The sequence below is a fragment of the Neohortaea acidophila genome (genome assembly GCF_010093505.1).
Source record: "Neohortaea acidophila strain CBS 113389 unplaced genomic scaffold BDY17scaffold_12, whole genome shotgun sequence".
Lineage (NCBI taxonomy): Eukaryota > Fungi > Ascomycota > Dothideomycetes > Mycosphaerellales > Teratosphaeriaceae > Neohortaea > Neohortaea acidophila.
Window position 1 is genome coordinate 401096 of NW_022985521.1, and position 20572 is coordinate 421667.

Consider the following 20572-nt stretch of genomic DNA (forward strand, 5'->3'; position numbering starts at 1 on the left):
GCAACGCGGCGGCAAGGCAGCCACAGCCACAACGCCGCCTTGCCCCCCACGTCACCTCTTGCCCTCTTGACGCTCTCCCATCACTCAGGACACGTACGCGCATCCCATCTTCAAACCCGAAACAATCACCAAGAACAGCACCACCTCTCCTACCTAAATCACATCCTCTCACAAAAGTGACCATGGCAGACCGGGGCTTCTATGATAATGATGAAGCCCAGAACCGTCCACTCCAACAACCCATGGAGCCTTTCAACGCCTCCGCCGCCGTAGCCGGAGAACAGAATCCCTGGTCGTCCACTGCGCAACAACCTCAGGATCATCAACACCAAGCGCAACAACAGTACCAAAGCAGCAACAATCCCTTCGAAGCCGTCGAGGAGCAGAACCCGTGGTCTTCCCATCCGCAAGCCCAACAGCAATCTCAATATCAACCATACGAACAACAGCAGCAGCAATCGCAACACTTCGACCCTCCGCCAGGTCTACCACAAGATGCCCGGGGCCAAGCGCCTAGCCTTCCCCAGCGAAGACCCAGCTTCGAGGAGGCCGCGTTCGTTCCGGAGGAGGAGCGAGGCGAGCAGCGCGAAGCGATGGAGCAGTTCGAACTCAACAAGTCTGGCAATGAGAGTCAGCAGGATCGGGATGTGGCGCGGCTGCAGCAGGAGTTCCCTGGGCTGGATGGGAGTTTGATTGCCGCGCTGTACTCTGATAATGGGAATTTGGGCGCGACGAGGGAGATGCTGAATGAGCTGGCTGGAGGGGCGCAGTGATGAGGCTTGCTTTTAACCTATTTGCATGCTATGTCGAGGCATTGAGTAACGAATATTCAACCCGTGTCCGCTCCTAAACTTCTCATCTTATAGTTTTAGATATGCCTTGGTGCATCGTGGAACACATTCTCACGCACTGCCCTCCCGCCGCAGCCTCGCGAGCGTAGCTCTGCCCGCACTCGACGCATTGCCCTTCCCAATCTCCCCGGTGATCCACTCTCCAATCCGACTGCACTCCTCCAAGTCCACGCCCGTCTTCGCGCCCAGCGAATGCAACGCGTACACCAGATCCTCCGTCGCCACATTGCCGGTGGCCCCAGGAGAGTAAGGACAGCCACCCAGACCACCGACAGCACTATCAAAAGCGCGAATGCCATGATCCAACGAAACCATGGTATTGATCAGCGCCTGCCCAAAAGTGTCGTGGAAATGCATCGCCACATCCTCATTCCGGATGCCCGCCTCCTTTAGCGTCTGCAGCAGTTTCCGCGTGCGCGGCGCAGTGCCCATGCCCGTCGTATCCGCCACGCTGAGCTCGTCGGCCCCCATCTCCATCAAACTTGTAGCGATCTCAGCAACTCTGTGGGGATCTACGTCGGGGCCTTCAAAGGGACAGCCAAGGGCGACAGAGATGTAGGCGCGCACGGGGTAGCCTGCTTCCTTGCTGGCTTTGATCAGAGGCGCGAAGCGGTCGAGAGATTCCTGCACGGTGCAATTTGTGTTTTTCTTGCTAAACGTCTCCGTCGCTGCCATGAAGATGGAGACTTCGTGGCTTTGATTCGGTGCGGTGGACTCGTTAGGGTTTTGCGGGGAGGTATTTAGTGCGGGTCCAGCATCGGATTTGGGGGACGGAGGAGGGGTGGGATAGCCGTCGGGGGCGGAGGAGGAGGTGTTCATGATTTTGAAGTAGTTGTCGAGGCCCTTGGAGTTGGGCAGGAGCCATTGGTAGGTGATTGGGGTAGGGGAGGAGGGAGGGCTGGCCAAGATGGAGGACAGCACCTTGTCGGATGCGGCCATTTGGGGCACCCATTTCGGGGCGACGAAGGAGCCTGCTTCGATGGTGGTCAGGCCCGTCTTTGCCAGTCTCTTCACCAGTTCGATCTTCGTCTCCACCGGTATGCTCTTCTTCTCATTCTGCAGACCATCGCGTGGGCCGACCTCGATGATTCGAACGTGATCTGCCAGTGCTCGCGGGGAGGCTGAGAAGGAGCGTCGGAAGGGAGTCAGAGCCTGCTTTCGCAGTGCGCACCGATATAGCGACATGGTCAGGTGGTTCAGTGGAGCGCACACGCACTCGTCAAGGACTGAGGAAAAGCATTCATGGAGGTGGAAAGTAGCAAAGTGCAGGCAATGCGGGAATGATGTCGGTGCTTTGCCGAGATCGGCGGGCGGCTTTGCTCGACACCTCCCCCTCCACCGCACCTCGACACACTTCCTCCTGTTTTCCTTCCCCCGCCTCAACGACAGTTGGCATGCGGAGATATTCTCATCTATCTCTCCCCCTCTTCGCTCTTCATGCAAGTACAATAGTCCGCGGATTGTGGAGTTTCATCAGGTAGGTACGCCCTATGCTTGTCATTCCCACCAAGCGAACTTGGTGGCGCCAATGGCGATATGACTAGCTGAATCTCACGTCTTTTCTACTTTCTACTTGAGCAAAACAACTCTCCTCCCCTCATTTCCCCTTCTCAATCCAAAGGCACTGTGTAAACCATGCATCAACCACCCAGCATGGCATCCGCCTACACCCCAGACCAAATCTCCCACTTCCTCTCCCACATCCAGCTCCCCCCCAAATACCACCCAACCAAGCACCCCACACACGACCTCGCCTTCCTCACTGCCCTACACACCCACACAATCTCCACAATCCCCTACGAAAATCTGACCCTCCACTACTCCGCAACCCGCACCGTCACCCTCGACCCGCAGCGGCTGTTCCAGAAAATCGTCCTCGATGGCAGAGGGCGCGGAGGCTACTGCATGGAGAACAGCCTGCTCTTCAACCACATGCTCCGCGGTCTTGGATTCCACGCGTACACCGTTGGCGTGCGCATTCGGCATCGAACGGATGGGGTGCCGCAGGGGAATTACATCGGCTGGTTCGTGCGATCAATCCCCACTCCTATCCCATTCCCCCTTCTAATCCACTCTCTCAAAGGGTCCACATAGTAAACATAGTCACCCTCCCGGACTCCACCCGCTGGATGCTCGACGTCGGCTTCGGCGGCGACGGCGCCACCGTCCCAGTCCCGCTGGTAGAAAACCAGCCAACGCCAAACATCGGCACGCAAGAAATCCGACTCGCCCGCGACTTCCTGCCCGATCAGACGCTGCGCGACGACCCCGCGCGCCAAATGTGGATCTACCAGTACCGCAACGCCGCCGACCGCGAGTGGAATTCCTTCTACGCCTTCTCGGAGCTGGTCGAGTTTTTGCCCGCCGATTTTCACGTTATGAATTGGTATACGGGCAGTGCGGCGGAGAGTTTCCAGACGTTTACTACGCTTGTTGTCAAGTTTTTGAGGAGGGCGGGGGAGGATGGGGAGGGGGAGGTTTATGGGAAGCGGATGCTGGTGAATGGGGTTGTTAAGGAGAATCTTGGGGGGAGAACGAAGGTGGTGAAGGAGTGTGTGAGTGAGGCGGAGAGGGTGCAGGCGCTGAGGGAGTGGTTTGGGATTGAGTTGACGGCGGAGGAGCGTGACAGTATTCGGGGGCATGTGACGGAGTTGAAGGGGTAGAGGTGAGTTTGAAAGATCATAGATTCAAAGACTGCTAGAGATCGCTTCATTACGACGCCATAGATCGATACTCACACTCTCCGACTCACTCGCCGCGCTGCAGGCGGATTACTATCACCATCGCGTTTCGATACTCCACAAGCAGCACGCATCCCGTATCAACACAAAGTCATATCAATGCTGGCGCCCAGTCCCTTAATCTCACAAACACATCTCGACCTATCACACAAACCTGCTGAAATTGACAGTCACTTGCCCTTCACATGCACCCGCTTGCCCGGTTTCTTCGACTTCTCTTCCTCACGCACTGGCACCTTGGCTGCCTTTGACTGGACCTGAGCATTGTGCTTACTGGGCTCCGGTGCGGCTTTCTTGCCAGATGCAATACTCGGTCCATCCTGCGCTGCCGCAGCCAGGCGAATAGGCAGTTCAAAAGGCGCAATAGAAGAGGACGAAGAAGGCGAAGACGCAGTCCCAGAGCCATCTCCACTCGACGCCGACGTCCGCGAGACTTCCGACGGCCAGGGAGCCCTCAGCGCCCTCGGGGGATTCAAGCTCATACCAGAAGCCTCGGTCGACATGCTCGTCGATCGCGCGTGGCAGCGGCATAGAGGCATCGAAGTGGTGTTGAGGACGACAAATTCCTCGGAATCAGTCGATGGCAGTGATGCTCGATCGGAGAAGTCTTCGTCTTCGCCGTCGCAGATGTAGCCGTAGTCTCCGTCTTGCACGGGATGGTAGTATTTCGTGCTCGAGTCTGTGCTTGAAGTCCCGGTGCTTGTTCTAGTGCGGCTTCTGCTTGTGCCCATGCCGTCCTCCGACGGCAGATTCATCAACCAGTTCGCCCTTGCCACTTCACGCTGCAGATTCAACTGCACATCCGACAGCTTCGACACGAGTAAGTTGACATCCAACTCGCCGTGCTCGTGCGGACCTTGAGAAGCAGTGCGCGGCAGTGCAGACTTGGGTTTGATCGCCATGCCAGCCGGGACTTGATACTTCGCCCAGTGCCACCACTGCTTATCCCGCAAGCGAAGCTGCCAGTGGTCTTCAGCGAGCGAGCTCTCCTTGAAAAGTTTAAAAGACATGCGGATGTCCGGGTTGGAGTCTGCCAGCCCTTGTTCAAAACCGCAATGCGACCAGAGATAGCGGAGGAAGTCGATGCGCTCGTCGCCCGTCCAGCACCAGTCGGGTTTCTTGAACGCCGGCCCGCTGTAGAGTTCGAAGCTCTGGCCGTGCAGGGAGTGGGGGGCGACTGAGAGGAAGCGGTGCTCGCCGCTGTCCGGGAAGCAGTTGTCGACGGATGGTGGCATGAAGTTTGGTGGGCCGAATATGCTGGGCCAGATTCGGCGGCCGTGATACAGCATTGTGACCCCGTCTTCGATGCTTTGCAGGGACTTGGTGATTAGAGCTTCGCGAGGAGAGCCGCCGCTTGAGTGGTCAGATCCGGAGCTGAAGCACAGCTCGTCATCTGTCGATTCCGTGCGGCGTGGGCCAGCCATGTCGACGGGTTTCGTTTGAGGCCGGGCAGTCGACTTGAGTTGTGACTGATTGGCTGCCAAACCAGCTGGCCCGGAGCGGTCATAGACTTTACCCTTGGCAGGCACGTCAGATCTCGAAGAAGACAATGTCTTTGTTTGAGAGGGTGCGCGAGAAGCCGAATCATTGCCCGAGCCCGGTTGCCGTGGTGTGCGGGACGGGGGTCTGGAAGATGCCGCAGACGAGTCCTTCGTTTTTGACTCCGCCGTCTTCGCCGATTTCGAGCTTTTGGAGGAAGGCATTGTGGATTGAAGTGGAAGGGCGCTAGTGGGTTTGAAGAGGTTCTGCCGATGATGCAAGAGCGGTCTGGTTGGCAAATGTTTTGTGGATACGAAAGGATGGAGTGAGCGAGTGTGAGAAGAGAGGATCTGGTACGGGGAGAACCGACAAAAGAGAGAGTACAGAGGAAAAGATATAGACAAGCAAGTCGTCGCCATTCACCTAGAGTCCCTACCTCTCGTCGCACAGACCAGGAGCAATTCCGCGTCCTGCGGATTGCAAGTGTCACAGGATATCGGGGAAGAGAGGGTGTGACGGCGGAAGTTCAGCGCTGTGGAGAACCAACCCCGAGCCCTCAAACGTGTGTGTCGCCCTACACCACAGGCATGACAGCGATGAGGTGTCCACACCCGGACGGTTTGCGAGGCTGGCTGACGATCGTCCTGAAAATAGAGATTGGCGCGTACTACTGGCATGTTGCCGCGGCGTCGAGTCTTGGTGGAGGTTGGTGGATGACCTTGACCAACGACAGAGCTCGGATTGGATGCATCGCACCACCTGACCCAGCAGCGCTCGAGAACGGATTTCTACGCACCATGGATTCGCTCGCCTCGGGATGTTAAATGGGGGTCTCCAGAAATTCCAGGGCTGTTAGCTTTCTCGTCCAAATATATCCATCGCACTTACATGCGACCCTGAACGAATATGCCTTCCTTGTGCAACCCCCACAACGCGTACGAGAAGTTGACGGACAGCGAGGACGTGGACTCTGCAGCAAGCACTGCAGGACTGGATCCCAAGTGCAAAGTGCGCGATGCCGTGAAAAGCGCCGTCGCACGATCGAAGGCCACCGCCCGACGAGTCTGCCGTGCAATTCCGCGATTCCAGAAGAAAGAGCCCGCCATCCACCCGCAGAGCGCCAGCCCTCTCTTCTCCAAACTCCCACTCGAAGTCCGACAGAAGATATGGAAGTACACCCTCGCGCCTGATTGGAGTGAGCCAGCGCCACATTTCCATATTGAGGATCAGGTTCTCCACTCGTGCACCGACGTGGCCCTTATCAGCTGCGAGAAAAGTGCAGGACGCCGCCCGACGGGGACAGGCCTGCTGTTGACGTGCCGTGCTGCATACATGGAAGCGGTCCAATTCCTGTATGAGCAGCGGCACTTTACGCTGGTTGTGGTGTCTAGCCACTCAGGTCCGGGGTACAAGCCGTGTCGGACGCCTCTTGGCACACTGGATCGATGGGAGAGACTCTTGAGTCATATGCGATACGTGACGCTCATCATCCAGCCGGGAGGGAGGCCGCGGAGGCAGGAGTTCATTGGTCGGATCGAAAAACTGCTAGACGCCGCCAACTACTTCTGGAGAGCCAGGGAGCTGTGTGTTCATTTCAACCTTCATCGCGGTTTCATGAGAGACCGCGGGGGAGCCCAGAGATTTCAAGAGATCGCACAAGCCTTGTGTCCCCTGGCGATCAAGACCGGGCCCATATGTGTGCGGGCGTGCGGCGGCCATGCGGACATGGATCAGGACACGCTGAGGGTAATGAAAGCTTTTCGTAAGCGGCTCTTCGCTACAAGGGTGGTGTGTTCTAGCCACGCCGACTGCTGTGGTGGATTGGGACAGTGTCTGAGGAGAGGGAGGGAGGACTGGTCGGCGTACCGTCCAGCCGTGAGATCCACATCGCATTCGGCGGATTCCGAACTGATGTTCGCGGGTGGTGCGGCGGCCTTTGTATTTGGGTTCTGAGTCTCATCTCGGGCACCGGTGTGTTGAGGATATACAAACATGGAGGGTGGGGAGCTCGGCGAGAGCAGCTCACAAACAGGTGTGATGATTTCGTCTTTCTTCTGGTAACTGCTTTCGGTAGACGAATCATGGGATAACATGCTCGTGTGTCGAAGCCCCCAAATTCCTCGAGGCGAGGCGCAGTCATATCCTGCTTGTTCGAGTCTATTCCATACCGGATGCCCAAAGCGTTGGCGGGCTCGGCTGGCGATGGAATGATGATGATGATGATGATGATAAAGAGTTGAGGCAGTGCCGGCAGTCTGGAAGGTGTCCGAAGCCGATGCCAGTCTTGGCAACCCGCATCCAGCCTTGTCCCGTGCCCCCGACCTGCTCGCTGCGCCACCCATGACGGCGAGCGGCGGCCTTTATCTTCGTTCTCTCTTCCTCCCCCTTCACGTCCTCTTGTAGCTCTCAACCTCCGTCTATACGAACCAGAGCAATCCAAGTTACATGGCGACCACAACAATGGAAATTTGCACACCTCCTCACTCCTCCCAATCATCTCCAACATCCGGTCCCCGCAAGACCCGCCCAGCAAACATGTCTATCGATCTGTCAGACCTCCCGCCCCTCAGCGAGCCTACGCCACCCAGCAACACCCTTCTCATCACCAATCTCCAAGCCCCCGAGATCTTCACCGCCGCCAACCTCGACTTCATCAACCGCGCCATCAGCGAACACGCCCTCCTCCACTCCTTCTCGCCCCTCAAGTCCTTCCGCCGCATCATCTGCACCTTCTACAACACCGACGATGCAATCCGAATACGGCAGCTGCTAGACGGCGAAGCAGTGCTGGGAGAGAGAATACGAGTGTACTTTGGGGTGGAAACAAAGGTTGAGCTAGACGAAGACCGCCATCTCCGCGCGCCCAAGAGCGACAAACTCTTCTTCATCTCGCCCCCGCCATCTCCGCCCATGGGCTGGGAAATGCGCGATGAAGAGCCGCCGAACAAGGAAGTGCACGCGGAGGACCTAGCGGCGGCGCTGGCCAACTTGAGTGCCCGCCCGGCCCCAGATGCTGCCCTGGAACAACCGACAGGAAGAGTGACGAGGCAGAGATCAGGCACGGGTACGGTGGTGTATGATCCGGAGGAGCATGGGCATAGTCCTGCTCTGCCGGCCATTGCAGTCGAGGATACTAGTGAGAGTCTTGAGCCCCACAGTGAGATGGAAGGGGTGGAGAAGAAGTTTGTGCATACTTCCCGGCCGCCGGTGGAGCTGATGGAGGATGCGTGATCCGGCTGCACGACGACTAGTGTATAGATTCTAGAGCGCATTGAAAGGGGGGGTTGGGAGTCTTGGGCGGATCATGAGGTTGCTTGGAGCTGCTGCGACCTGGCGTGAAATGTGGACTGCTGGTGAATGTGGCTCAGCCTGACGGCCAGCTGTTGAGATCAGAAGCATACATTATACGCTAGAATCATGAGCCACGCTGCTTCTGACGCTGTCTAACCAGTTCATCAAGCTTGTATTCCGTGCTGTCACTCTGTAATATCTTGTTCAGTCTAGATTGGACCCTGAAGTCTGTGGGGCAAAAGCCGGGGACCTGCGCAAGCGTCATGTCGAGGCGGAATTTTAGCATCGGCCATTGACTCACACCCACTGCACTCACACACCACTTTCGCCGCCGACTCTACCTGCACACCCTCAAGACACACCTTCACCAGCCTCTCGTCGGAAACAAGACCACTCAACCCACCCGCCCAAATGGAGGGCATCAAACACACCTTCGCGCAAGCGAAGAAGGAAAACCGCACGCCCCTCGTCGCCTATGTCACCGCAGGCTACCCCAGCATCGCCGCCTCCGCCGACATCCTCGTAGGCCTCGAAGCAGGCGGCGCAGACATCATCGAGCTCGGCCTGCCCTTCACCGACCCCATCGCTGACGGCCCTACCATCCAAGCCGCCAACACCATCTCTCTCGCCAACGGCACCACCACAAAGAGCTGTCTCAAGATTGTGCGCGATGCGCGGAGCAAGGGTCTACAAGCGCCTGTGCTGCTGATGGGATACTACAACCCACTTCTTGCATATGGTGAGGCGAGGATGATGCAGGATGCGAAGGCGGCGGGCGTAAATGGCTTCATCATGGTCGATTTGCCCCCCGAGGAGGCGGTGCGCTTTCGCCGGCATTGCACCGAACACGGCCTGTCGTATGTGCCACTCATTGCCCCTGCCACCAGCGAGAAGCGCATGAAGGTGCTGTGCAGTATTGCCGACAGTTTCATCTATGTCGTGAGCAGAATGGGCGTTACGGGTGCGACGGGTGTGCTCAGCTCTGGTCTTCCTGACCTCTTGGACCGCGTGCACAAGTACTCTGGAGGCATCCCGGCAGCAGTAGGATTTGGTGTCAGCACGCGCGAACATTTCCTGGAGGTCGCCAAGGTTGCAGAGGGCGTGGTCATCGGCTCCCAGATTGTGACGACGCTCAAGAACGCACCAGAAGGGCAGGGACCAAAGGCGGTGGAAGAGTACTGCTACTCAATCACACAACGACGGAAGTCACGATCGGTTCCGACAACGAACGGGTCAACGAATGGCGGCATCAGTACCGATGCCAACCGGCATGGAGATGGGAGTGGCTGGATCTCACAGACCAACGGCCATATGGCTGACAAAGTCTCTACTGCGGATCCTTCCACACAGCCCGCGAGCGAAAGCGACCCATCAAATGGGACAGTACATGTGGATGGCGTTGTGACGCATCAAGATGGGAAAGGCTTAGCAGATCAACTAGAGGCATTAAACAGCGAAGGCGAGACGGATCCCGAGCTCATTCCTTCACGTTTCGGTCAGTTTGGTGGACAATACGTTCCGGAATCGCTCATGGACTGTCTGGCACAACTGGAGAAGGGCTTCAACGACGCGCAAAACGACCCGGAGTTCTGGAAGGAATTCCGATCATACTACCAGTACATGGGCCGACCTTCATCGCTGCATAAAGCTTCGCGACTGACCGACCACATGCGGAAAGACTGCAAACCCGGCTACGGAGCGAACCTTTACCTCAAACGAGAAGATCTCAACCACACCGGCTCCCACAAGATCAATAACGCAATGGGACAGGCGCTCATTGCAAGACGACTAGGCAAGACAGAAATCATCGCCGAAACGGGCGCAGGGCAGCACGGTGTCGCAACCGCCACAGTCTGCGCCTTCTTCGGCATGAAATGCACCGTCTACATGGGCGCCGAAGACGTACGGCGACAAGCGCTCAACGTCTTCCGCATGAAGCTGCTCGGCGCCTCCGTCGTCGCCGTCGACGCCGGCAGCAAAACCCTCCGCGACGCCGTCAACGAAGCCATGCGCTCCTGGGTCGCGCACCTCGACACCACGCACTACATCATCGGCTCCGCCATCGGGCCCCATCCCTTCCCCACCATGGTCCGCACCTTCCAATCCGTCATCGGCACCGAAACCAAGCAGCAAATGCAAGACATCACCGGCCGCCTCCCCGACGCCGTCGTCGCCTGCGTAGGCGGCGGCAGCAACGCAGTCGGCATGTTCCACCCCTTCAGCACCGACCCGAGCGTCAGACTGCTCGGCGTCGAAGCAGCAGGCGAAGGCATCGAGACAGGCAAGCACTCCGCCACCTTGTCTGGCGGCAAACCGGGCGTGCTCCACGGCGTGCGCACCTACATCCTGCAATCCGAAGACGGCCAAATCACCGACACCCACTCCGTCTCCGCCGGGCTGGACTACCCCGGCGTCGGCCCCGAGCTGAGCGGCTGGAAGGACAGCGAGCGCGCAAAGTTCGTCGCCGCCACGGACGCCGAGGCGTTTATTGGCTTCCGCGTGCTGGCGCAGACGGAGGGCATTATCCCTGCGTTGGAGTCGGCGCATGGCATTTTCGGCGCGATGGAGCTGGCCAAGACGATGAAGGAGGAGGAGAATATCGTCATCTGTCTTTCTGGGCGCGGTGATAAGGATGTGCAGAGTGTGGCGGAGGAGTTGCCCAAGATTGGGCCCAAGATTGGGTGGGATTTGAGGTTCTAGGTGTTGTTACATGTTGGGCGTGTGTGTGTTGAGATTGGTTGGCATGCTTGAAGGGAATATTCATGGGAAAGGAAATGTGTACGAGCATCGCGGTCGAAATTGATTTGAATATCTAAACCACACACGGCGAAGCCAGCCGCCTCGAGAGCTGGAGGTGCGAAAGTATCGTGCTGGAGATAGCCCGATGAAATCCAAATGAGCTTCATCGCAACCCTTTGAAAAGAAAGTGACAAAATGTGGAAGTGGTGTGGAGGGAGTAATAGGCTTTCTGGAAGAGGTTGATGAAGCAGATCTTGGGCAGGATGCCGTGAACCTCTTGCGAAGAGTGTGTCCACGTGAGTTGGCTTGAACGCGCTGTCTTGTGTAGCCTCTTCTAGAAGGAATGATGAGAGAAACTGCACAATTCGATGTATCAGACTGAACTGGTGTACTGCGACCCTCGCAAGGAAGCACATGTAAGGAAAACGGCATGAAAGCAGCAAGCAAGCGAAAGAATGCTCACGTGACAACCAAGCCCGCAGTTCAGCCGAATGCAAAAAAAAGGGGGATATAAGGAATTTGCACGCAGCCAAACTTATCTTGCCTGGGTGCGATGGTCAACACCATCGAAACCAGGTTGGACAGTCTTAATGGGTTGCGTTAGTCAGCCGTGCTCGACAAGCTACAGCTTGGAGAGCAGACATCCAGCTAACACCCGCAAGGGTGTACCTGCTCTTCTCCGGGAGGGGCTTGAATACGCTGAAGAAGTGAGCGCTGAGCAGACTCCTCCGAGGAGTCTTGTTCAGTGTCAAACTGCCTCTGCCCCGGGGTGGTTCGCTTTCCGCCTCCTTCTCACTGGAGGCGGTTTCGTTTTGCCCAAGTGGAGGCAGTTTTTTTTTGGTCGGCTTCGCTGGCAAAAGGCACTGAATATGTAAGCAGCGAGCAAACAGAGGCACGCCCGCTTGATGAGAACAGTCCTGCCAAATTAAAAAAGAAAGGGCATGGAGAAAAGGAGATAGAGAGGAGTTGCGGGCAAGCAAGCAAAAACACGCGCACGTGATAAGCCCGCAGTTCAGCCGAATGAAATAAAGGGGTATAAAAGGAATTTTCGAGCAGCCAAGTTTGTCTTAATCGGTTGCGTTGGTCAACCGTGCTCAACAGGCTGCAGCTTGCTGAGCAGACGTCCAGCTAGCACCCCCGAGGGTGCACCTGCTCTTCTCCGGGAAGAGCTTGAATACGCTGAAGAAGTGTGCACTGAGCAGCCTCCTCCCCCTGTTCAGTGCCCAAACCCCCTCTGCCCCGGGGGAGTTTGCTTTCCGCTTCCAGTCTTACTGGGGGCGGTTTCGTTTTGCCCCTTTTTGGGACTTTTGCTCCGCTGGCAAAGGATGCGGGTTCGAATCGTGGCTGCGGCGAGCTGGCGCGCAACATCTTAGAATTGGAATCATTTTTGTTCTCGCGCTCAACAACATGGAGCTTGCACGGTCTTACGTCTCCTGCCTGGATCTCTCCATCCGTCATTTTTGCGGAAGTGAATGAGTGTTGTGGAGGGTTCGTGCCGGCATGCCCGTGGCCGTGCGCGAAAAAGGGGGCAACAGTCAAGAAACGCTGGCACTTCTCCGCGTGCCCGAAACAATATCAGACATGCAAAGGACCGTTTCTCCTGGCTGCAGCTTCCATTCAACATTTTTGTGAGATCGAGGGAGAGTATGGTGGCATTGTGCAGCGGCGTGCGCCCTCGGCTGTCGCGCGTTCGAGCCGACGAGAGTAAGCAGGAGCGCAACATTCAAAAACTGTTGGCCGCATCTTCCCACACCTCAACAACATTGAACATGCATAGGCTTATTCGTCCTGGCGCGAGCTTTCTATTCATCATTTTTGTGAAATCGAACGAGCGGTGTGGACATTGTGAGGCCGCATGCGCGTACGAGGTCGTGCGTTCGAACGTCGCGGCCCACCCCAGCAAAGCCCTCCATGCCCGGCAAAAGGCGAAAAAAAAAAGACAGAGCACAGTACGGACTCATCTGAAGCCTCGCCTTCCCATTCTTGCAAAGCGGTCTATATGCAGCCGCGAACGACGCTAGGGTGCTTGATGCAAAGCCGGGCAGCGGTCTATATGCAGCCGCGAACGACGCTAGGGTGCTGGCTGTTGACTCTGAGGTAGAAAATTCTGACTCAGGACTGGAAAGGGGCGATCGATCGGTCTTTCCTGATACTCTGTCGGGGATCCACTCGCTGGAAATAATATATATTTCCAGCAAAGCCCATTTTCAGAACTCGCCCACAAATGCGGTTTACAGCCACGTCGTGCCCCAAGTTCTGTAGCATGGTGAGATTGGAGATGCGTGCAGCGTTCTGGCGTTTTTTCGAGCTTGTTTGGATGTTTGGATGTCGAGATGTTGCAATTGCGGCTTGTGATCGGGGGTGCGGCCGGGCTGCGCTTGCGAGATTGCGCCCGCTGTCGCACGCTTTTTCCATCAACACACCTGCTGCATGCTGGCGGCAGTACAGTCTGCAATTGCTGGGATCTGCACGCCCCTGAGAAGCTTCACATGGCGGTGAGAAGAAAAGTGTGCTCAGTCATGCTGCCGCCATTGCATCGCCAATGACTGCCAGCGTGCCGTGGGAGGCTCTTGAACGCGCAGCCAGCAGCTGGAGGAGTTTTTGAGCTCCCTTTTCTTTCCAACCATTCTCATCCAAGCTCGTCGCAGTCCATTTCATCTCTTTCTCTCGTTCTTGTGGTTGCTAACGGACCTGGCATCACCTGCATTGTCCGGTGCTTTCATCGGGCCATCGCGATCTTACTCTCCATCTGATCGGGAGCAGCTGGCGCCGGTCCTGTGTCGTACCCTCTTCGATGTTGTCTACAGCTGGTATGGCCACTGGAAGCTGGAGATCGCGCGCGGCAGAGCGTCATGGGAGCCGTGTGAATGGTGCGAGGGTCGGAAACCGTCCTACGAAGCCGCCTCGAGCCGTGGGGCTACACAGCACAGCTTCTACAGAGAGACTGCGACTGTGGAATGAGAGGAAGTAAAGGGACAAAGAAGAGGCGACGTCGAAATCAACACCGCCTAGCTCGGGGCTACTCAACGGTGGTTGGATCCTTCAGTCCATGTGGGGTCAGCACCCCTGTCGCTTCCCGGCGGCGGTGAATTGTGCTTTCAAGCTTGGCATCACTCTTCACTTCTGCCATCATCGGCCCTCATTCCGCATCATGCTCATGCAATAACACGCTCCGCTCCCCATCCGCTGCAAGATGCTGGCTTCCGGCTTTGCAAACACGCCCGTCACGCGTGCGCTGGTGGTGGGCGTGGTGCTCTCCGCCTTCCTCGCCAGCATCACCGACACCAAATACTATTTCTGGATCCAGCCGCGCCCGCATCTCCTCGACTACTGGCAATACTGGAGACTGCTCACGTGGCAGCTATGCTATACGAATAGTACCGAGGTGCTCTTCGCCGCCATGACTCTCTACCAACTCCGCATCGTGGAGAGACTGTGGGGCAGTCGGAAGTTTGCCGTATGCAATCCCCGCGAGCCGACACGAGTCTCCCAAGAGCTAGACTGACGAGGTAGGTAGTCTTTCATCATCTCCACTTTTCCCTACACTGCCCTCCTCCCGCCCATCCTTCTGGCTGTCGTCATCCGCCCACTCAGCTTCGGGCATATCAACTACCTGCCCGCGGGACCTACGGCCATCATCTTCTCCTTGCTGGCACAGTATCACGCCGCGATCCCCTACGCCTACAAATACCGTGTATCAAGCTCTCTGCCACCTGGGCCAGACCGCGGATTCATGCTCACATCGAAATCCACCTCCTACCTTCTTCCCCTTCAACTCGCCCTCTCTCAACTTCCAGGCTCGGCCATCGTAGCCGCGATCGGATGGCTTGTGGGCTTTGCGTACAGAAGAGACGTTCTCCCTGGTGCGGGCAAGTGGCGATTGCCCGGGTGGATCCTGGGCGGAAGAGCACAGAAAGAGCGATACGATACGTTACGGCGGAGGATGGAGGGGGAAGCAGGGCGGACAACGGGCGTGGACGTGGATGCCAATCGCGACCAAGCGAGGAGGAGGGGGGTCATCGGTGGGCTGGTCGATCAGTTCAGAGGTGCTTTTTAGTGCCGTGTAACTTTCACGAGTCTCTCACTCTCTCATCACTGTTTCCTCAAATTCTTTTCACTTCCGCATCATTTCACTTCCGCAGGCGTATGCACGTGCTGTTCACTTTCGTCTGAGATCTGGACTCGTTTCACTTCACTGCATTGCATCCGCATGTGATTATGGAGCCTCTGACCACATGACCACTACTCCCATCATCTTTATATTGCTTCTCCACGGCCTCTTCAACCTTCCAATCTACAACTACCTCAGCAAAAGATTTGTCCCACCTTCCTCACTCTCCTACTTCCATCACCTATCCTCTTCAATACCAACTCCCAACATCCAATTCCACCATGCCTAGGCTCACCGGCGAAGCCTTCACAAATGCCACCCAGACACAGGCAGTCACCTTCCTCGCTGGGCGCGAAGGAGGAGCACTGCAGATTCCCAAGGGTCTCCTTCAACACTGGTCCGAGCCTTTGGCCGAACTAGCAGAGGCGAACGATGGTACGTATTCGGGCGACATGCAGACTTGGCGGTCAGAGTGCTAACGAATCTCAAGGCTTGATTCGACTGGCTGACGAGGAGCTCGCTACCGTGCGAGCGTTCCATCATTGGATCCTCAAAGTAAATCGTTCACCCTTCCGTTTACTGTTTTCCTATACTGACAGCTTCAGGACCACCTCCCGCCGATTTTGAACAATTTGACCTACAAGCAGCGTCTGAAGCGTACCACGACGTTCATCAACCTCTGGCTCTTCGGTTCCCGCTATTTGATCCAGGATCTGCAGGTCATCACGCTTCGCCGCCTGGCTACACTGGTCGAGAATCCCCACAACCTGCGCGTTCCCCACATCCGGTATATCTGGGAGAACACAAACAGCGACAATTCGCCCCTCAGAGTTTTGGCTGCATGCGTGATCGTCAGGCGGGTGAAGGAACCACGGGCGAATGCCAAGCGTTGGGATTTTTTCGGCACTGAACAGGGGCTGGATGGCATGATGGTCAAGCTCCTGACTGCGGACAAGTGGCAGGAGTTCCAAGCGACAAATTTGAGGAAGAGGGAGCCGAGCAGCCCGTGGATGGTCTTCTATGATCAACTGGTTGAAGATGGCTCGCTGTCGTTCTACCGTGAAGCTCCTGAAGCTCGGGCAGATACAGTGGTGATCTCCGACGACGAGGACTGAGTTTGGAGCAAAGGCGATGCGAATGGCACCAGAGTGGAGAACGTGTGAAGAGGGCGATGTGGGTGCATTCTAGGCTTATCGACAGGACTACATCTAGGTCTCGGGGTTTAGGTTGATTCTCACTTGCACATGGTTGCATTCTTTGACTTATTAGGCTCTACATATCCACGGAGTCGGCGCCATCAATCTCAATACGTCCAAGCCGCTTCTCCCACTCCACTCTCAACTCCTCCATCTCCCGCCATACCCTCCTTCCAGCCTCCTCAAACTCCTCGCGCATTTCCTTGGTGGGCTTGCGATACCCAGTCCGCTTCGTCCTCACACTTCCAGCTGGCACCACTCCTAGCTCACGCCCAAACCCCCAACCTTCGACTTCCGTTCGTGCGACTCGCTCGTTGCCGAAGACGTCTGTTGAAGTGCCCCACTTGCCTTTTCCATCCCTCGTTTCAAAGTCGAGAAGCTGAGCGGGAGGTGCGAGAATGGCGAAGACTGCCGCCAGACACCCTTTGTAGGAGGTGATGGTGTGCCAGGGCGAGCCGATCCACCGCGCGACATAGATGGCCAGGAGGTTGAGGTAGAAGTTGAACCAGGAGAGGGTGACGATGGATGTCTGGACGATGCCTGGGTGGGTGAGGATCATTTGCGGGCGGTCTCTGACGTCGTCCTTCTTCCCTACCGCCGGGAGGAATTTCCGGACGAATGGCTGCGTGGAGGGCAGATCGTAAGTCATGACCAGCAAATCCGTCAAGCGTTTCGAAGATTCGTAGGCCATCTCCGACCGAAAGCCTTGAAGATCGTCGAGGTTGAACATGTCAGGCAAGGCACTCGTGCTTGAGATCCACACTATCCTCGTATCTGGCGTCATCAGGGGAGCGAGCCAGTGCGTGAGCATATAATGCCCAAAGACATTCGAGCAGAATACTTGAGCGAGCGGCGGTTCAGGGAAGGTGTGAATGGTGCCATGACCGGCGAGCTGCGGCTTCGTGACCATGCCCACATCACAGATCAAGAACTTGGGATATGTCGTTGCTTGTACCAGCCCGGTCAGGATGTCCCATGTTGCTTGCACGAAGTTGAGCCCTGACCAGCCTGCAATGCCGGCGTTCCATACTACGCCATCCAGGCGCTGCTTGCGAGCCAGCAGTTGGCGGGCCAGCGCCTTAATCGTGGGGAGTTTCGTCAGGTCCACAAGAACGCCTTCCAGGACGATGCGAGGCTCTAAGAGCAGACTGATGCCCGGAGTTCGGGCATTTGCGGCTTCCAGGGTCTTTTGAAGGTGCTTGTTGAGGTTGAGCAGGGTTTGATCGCCTTTCTTTCCATCCCGAGTGGAATACAGCAGGTGCAAAGTTTGCGATTGAGGTCTTGTGGCGAGAAACTCGTCGATTAGACGGCAGCATGTTGCAAAGCCCAGACCGCTGCCATTCGTTAGGACATTGGTAGCGCACAAATCCATCAGGCTTTACATACCTGTTGGCCCCAGTGACCAAGACTCTCAAGGTGTCTTTGCCGTCTTCTTCCATGTTGGAGAAAAGTCGTGGCGATGAGACAAAGGTTGGCTAATCCATGAGTTCGTCGACTTGTAGGTCACAAGTGTCAGAACGTCAATCGTCGCCGTTGCAACCAGCCGCGTATCCCCGGGCTATCTCAACGTCGAAACGCGGCTTCACGTGACGTTGAAGCCCCATGCTTGGCATTGCGGCTCATCCCGCACCCACTGAAATTCCCCTCGAACTTTTGCAAATTCTACGACGACCGATCATCTGCAACACTACAACCTCTTGTCCATTTCGTTTCGCACTCGCCAACATGGTAAGTTCCTCCCAACAACCACCACAGATACCCTAGTTGTCTGCCTCTGCTCCGACCGGGAAACCGAGCTCGAGCACGCAACAGCGATGACCCTCAGGCCACCACAGACTCCCATGGAGATCCTGTCGGTGAAAGCCATGGCTTGAGCTGTTCCCATGCTGGAAATGCTGGGAACAGTCTCTGTAGAGATGCAACAGTGACTGACTGTTACTCTCAATGACAGCCTCCCAAATCAGGCAAGAAAGTGGCCGCCGCGCCCTTTCCAGCTTCCAAGCCGGGTGCTGGCAAGAAGCAGGCTAAGGTGAGTGACCAGTCCAGCATGTCCCGCCATCCTAACCGTATGTACTGACTGATGATAGAACCCTCTCATCGAGCGCCGCCCCCGCAACTTCGGTATCGGCCAGGACATCCAACCCAAACGCAACCTCTCGCGCATGGTAAAATGGCCGGAGTATGTCCGCCTTCAACGCCAACGCAAGATCCTCAACATGCGCCTCAAAGTCCCGCCTGCGATTGCGCAATTCCAGCACACCCTCGACCGCAACACCGCCGCGCAGCTCTTCAAGTTCCTTAACAAGTACCGACCTGAGACCAAGGCGGAGAAGAAGGAGCGTCTGCTCAAGGAGGCCTCTGCCGTCGCCGAGGGCAAGAAGAAGGAGGATGTCAGCAAGAAGCCTTACGCCGTCAAGTACGGGCTCAACCACGTCGTTGCTCTCATCGAGTCCAAGAAGACTGCGCTCGTCATCATCCCCAACGATGTTGACCCCATCGAGCTCGTCGTCTTCCTGCCCGCGCTGTGCCGCAAGATGGGTGTCCCGTACGCCATCGTGAAGGGCAAGGCCCGAACCGGCACTGTCGTTCACAAGAAGGTTCGTCATCCTCATATATGTCTCTCACTGCTGCCCTGCTAACTCGAGAGATCAGACTGCCGCCGCTCTCGCCATCACGGAGGTGCGCAAGGAGGACGAGTCGGAGCTGTCGAAGATCGTGTCGGCGGTCAAGGAGGGCTACTTGGAGAAGAACGAGGAGTCAAGACGTCACTGGGGTGGTGGTATCATGGGCGCCAAGGCACAGGCCCGTGAGAGGAAGAAGAAGGAGCGGGCCGACCGTGAAATCAAGATCTAAACCGTCTTGTAGCACCGTCGTTTCGAGCATCGGAAAATCGTTGACACCATTCACGTACTTCTCATGTCATTGCCCATTGTTTTCGTATCATCATGAAGAGACTTCCATCCGCCGAATGCCACTAAGAGTAGCAGTACAGCCCCGCTTGAACGTAACAACCAGCCTTGTCCTCCTGACTCTCCTTCGCCTCGTCAACCAGACATCAGCAAAGTGAGAGACGCAGACACACCAACAAAAATCCCCTTCACCACCCATTCCCGCCCCCAAGCTGCTCCATATACACCTCAATCATGTCATTGTCCTCCATCTCAAGCTACACAAGCCTATCGTCAGCATGTCTCCTCATCACACTTCTCCGAAGGCACCCAAAAGAGGGCGGAAAAGAGGGAGAACTCACCGAAGCAGGCGTCGACTCGTCCGTAACCCTCACACCTTCGAACAGGAAGCGAAGCGTCCGGCGATCCCGAGAGGTGCGCGACGAGTAGGACTCCTGTTCACCATCTCTCGTCAGTATGCTTTCCCACCAGTCGCGAGGATGGACGTCAACATACCATCACCTTCGACAAGGGAGTATTGGGTTTCAAACGAAACGCCAGCTCGTTGTGAGCGGCGTCTGAGACGCGGATGGACATTGGAGCTGGGCCTGCGGCGGTGCTTGCGTTGGGAATGGCGTTGGCGTTAGGGACGGCATTGGTGGCTGTGTTGGCGTTGGGATTGGGGCCTGCTGCGCCGTACGGACGCGGACTGCGGTCGGGGATGTTTGTGTTGGTGTCCTTTTCGGTATTGGTGTTGGCTGTTGGGTCGATTGTGGTGCCGCCGTTGTCGTTGGAGGCTGTCATTGGGGTGTCGACATCTGCGGTGCCGTCTTCGTTTTCGACTGTTGGTCTGCGGTAGTTGGAGGCCATCTTGCTTGACTGCTTGATTGTGAGGGCGATGAAGGGGGGAGTGCCAATGAGCGATGGAAGCGATGAGGCAGAGTAGAGAGCTGGAAGGCTTGGTGAATGGAAGACGGTGGAAAAAACATGAACGAAGGAGGTGAAGGGTGTAACGTGAAGTTTGTTGCAGTGCAAAATGTTCTTCTGCGCTCTTCTGTTTTCACGTGAAGTTTCGCCAGAGGTTACACAAGGGAGATGCACCCACCCGCTGCGTTTGACTCGTAAGATCTGCCGTCTCAAGTCGGAGCGTGTTCGTTTCGTGCCGGAGTAAGCTGGCTCATAGCCTTGTTTCAACCTCCTGCCCGATTAGGCAGCTATGCAACGCGATGCGGTTTCCTTGTACCTTGCATCCGACCCGAAGTGTCTTCCCGACAAC

At 56.5% G+C, this 20572-nt stretch overlaps 13 protein-coding genes across 13 annotated transcripts; 9 read left to right on the forward strand and 4 right to left on the reverse strand.

Annotated features, from left to right (window-relative positions):
- Positions 1-70: 70 nt before the first annotated feature.
- BDY17DRAFT_305017 (uncharacterized protein) lies at positions 71-776 on the forward strand (the record flags this gene model as incomplete). The annotated part of the gene is made up of 1 exon (XM_033734804.1): positions 71-776. Exon 1 carries the CDS (start codon positions 183-185, stop codon positions 771-773), a length of 591 nt encoding a protein of 196 aa, XP_033585690.1. The 5' UTR covers positions 71-182.
- On the reverse strand, positions 777-2241 carry BDY17DRAFT_305018 (uncharacterized protein). The gene has a single exon (XM_033734805.1). The coding sequence runs from the start codon at positions 2034-2036 to the stop codon at positions 903-905; it is 1134 nt and encodes a 377-aa protein (XP_033585691.1). The 5' UTR covers positions 2037-2241; the 3' UTR covers positions 777-902.
- A 263-nt stretch (positions 2242-2504) lies between these two features.
- Positions 2505-3514, forward strand: BDY17DRAFT_257982 (uncharacterized protein; the record flags this gene model as incomplete). The annotated part of the gene is made up of 2 exons (XM_033731732.1): positions 2505-2875; positions 2935-3514. 2 exons carry the CDS (start codon positions 2505-2507, stop codon positions 3512-3514), a joined length of 951 nt encoding a protein of 316 aa, XP_033585692.1.
- Positions 3515-3580: 66 nt separating this feature from the next.
- On the reverse strand, positions 3581-5734 carry BDY17DRAFT_49973 (uncharacterized protein). Its single transcript, XM_033738451.1, has one exon. The coding sequence runs from the start codon at positions 5488-5490 to the stop codon at positions 3763-3765; it is 1728 nt and encodes a 575-aa protein (XP_033585693.1). The 5' UTR covers positions 5491-5734; the 3' UTR covers positions 3581-3762.
- A 243-nt stretch (positions 5735-5977) lies between these two features.
- Positions 5978-7024, forward strand: BDY17DRAFT_327915 (uncharacterized protein; the record flags this gene model as incomplete). The annotated part of the gene is made up of 1 exon (XM_033737759.1): positions 5978-7024. One exon carries the CDS (start codon positions 5978-5980, stop codon positions 7022-7024), a length of 1047 nt encoding a protein of 348 aa, XP_033585694.1.
- A 397-nt stretch (positions 7025-7421) lies between these two features.
- BDY17DRAFT_305022 (calcipressin) lies at positions 7422-8652 on the forward strand. Its single transcript, XM_033734806.1, has one exon. It carries the CDS (start codon positions 7517-7519, stop codon positions 8300-8302), a length of 786 nt encoding a protein of 261 aa, XP_033585695.1. The 5' UTR covers positions 7422-7516; the 3' UTR covers positions 8303-8652.
- Positions 8653-8671: 19 nt separating this feature from the next.
- BDY17DRAFT_286993 (bifunctional tryptophan synthase) lies at positions 8672-11062 on the forward strand (the record flags this gene model as incomplete). Its single annotated transcript, XM_033732134.1, has 2 exons — positions 8672-9594; positions 9721-11062. Exons 1-2 carry the CDS (start codon positions 8774-8776, stop codon positions 11060-11062), a joined length of 2163 nt encoding a protein of 720 aa, XP_033585696.1. The 5' UTR covers positions 8672-8773.
- A 1213-nt stretch (positions 11063-12275) lies between these two features.
- On the forward strand, positions 12276-13168 carry BDY17DRAFT_49987 (uncharacterized protein). Its single transcript, XM_033738452.1, has one exon. It carries the CDS (start codon positions 12574-12576, stop codon positions 13120-13122), a length of 549 nt encoding a protein of 182 aa, XP_033585697.1. The 5' UTR covers positions 12276-12573; the 3' UTR covers positions 13123-13168.
- A 1126-nt stretch (positions 13169-14294) lies between these two features.
- On the forward strand, positions 14295-15158 carry BDY17DRAFT_258018 (uncharacterized protein; the record flags this gene model as incomplete). Its single annotated transcript, XM_033731737.1, has 2 exons — positions 14295-14558; positions 14619-15158. The coding sequence occupies 2 exons, from the start codon at positions 14295-14297 to the stop codon at positions 15156-15158; spliced, it is 804 nt and encodes a 267-aa protein (XP_033585698.1).
- Positions 15159-15493: 335 nt separating this feature from the next.
- BDY17DRAFT_313700 (uncharacterized protein) lies at positions 15494-16327 on the forward strand (the record flags this gene model as incomplete). Its single annotated transcript, XM_033735748.1, has 3 exons — positions 15494-15647; positions 15703-15767; positions 15812-16327. The coding sequence occupies 3 exons, from the start codon at positions 15494-15496 to the stop codon at positions 16325-16327; spliced, it is 735 nt and encodes a 244-aa protein (XP_033585699.1).
- A 106-nt stretch (positions 16328-16433) lies between these two features.
- Positions 16434-17956, reverse strand: BDY17DRAFT_272513 (3-keto-steroid reductase). The gene is made up of 2 exons (XM_033731961.1): positions 17795-17956; positions 16434-17742 (listed from the first exon to the last, which is right to left on the reverse strand). The coding sequence occupies exons 1-2, from the start codon at positions 17845-17847 to the stop codon at positions 16485-16487; spliced, it is 1311 nt and encodes a 436-aa protein (XP_033585700.1). The 5' UTR covers positions 17848-17956; the 3' UTR covers positions 16434-16484.
- A 266-nt stretch (positions 17957-18222) lies between these two features.
- BDY17DRAFT_327921 (60S ribosomal protein L8-B) lies at positions 18223-19261 on the forward strand (the record flags this gene model as incomplete). Its single annotated transcript, XM_033737760.1, has 4 exons — positions 18223-18264; positions 18360-18437; positions 18496-19005; positions 19061-19261. 4 exons carry the CDS (start codon positions 18223-18225, stop codon positions 19259-19261), a joined length of 831 nt encoding a protein of 276 aa, XP_033585701.1.
- A 1-nt stretch (position 19262) lies between these two features.
- On the reverse strand, positions 19263-20393 carry BDY17DRAFT_50028 (ubiquitin-related domain-containing protein). The gene is made up of 3 exons (XM_033738453.1): positions 19813-20393; positions 19659-19751; positions 19263-19574 (listed from the first exon to the last, which is right to left on the reverse strand). The coding sequence occupies exons 1-3, from the start codon at positions 20164-20166 to the stop codon at positions 19506-19508; spliced, it is 516 nt and encodes a 171-aa protein (XP_033585702.1). The 5' UTR covers positions 20167-20393; the 3' UTR covers positions 19263-19505.
- Between the last annotated feature and the right edge of the window lie 179 nt (positions 20394-20572).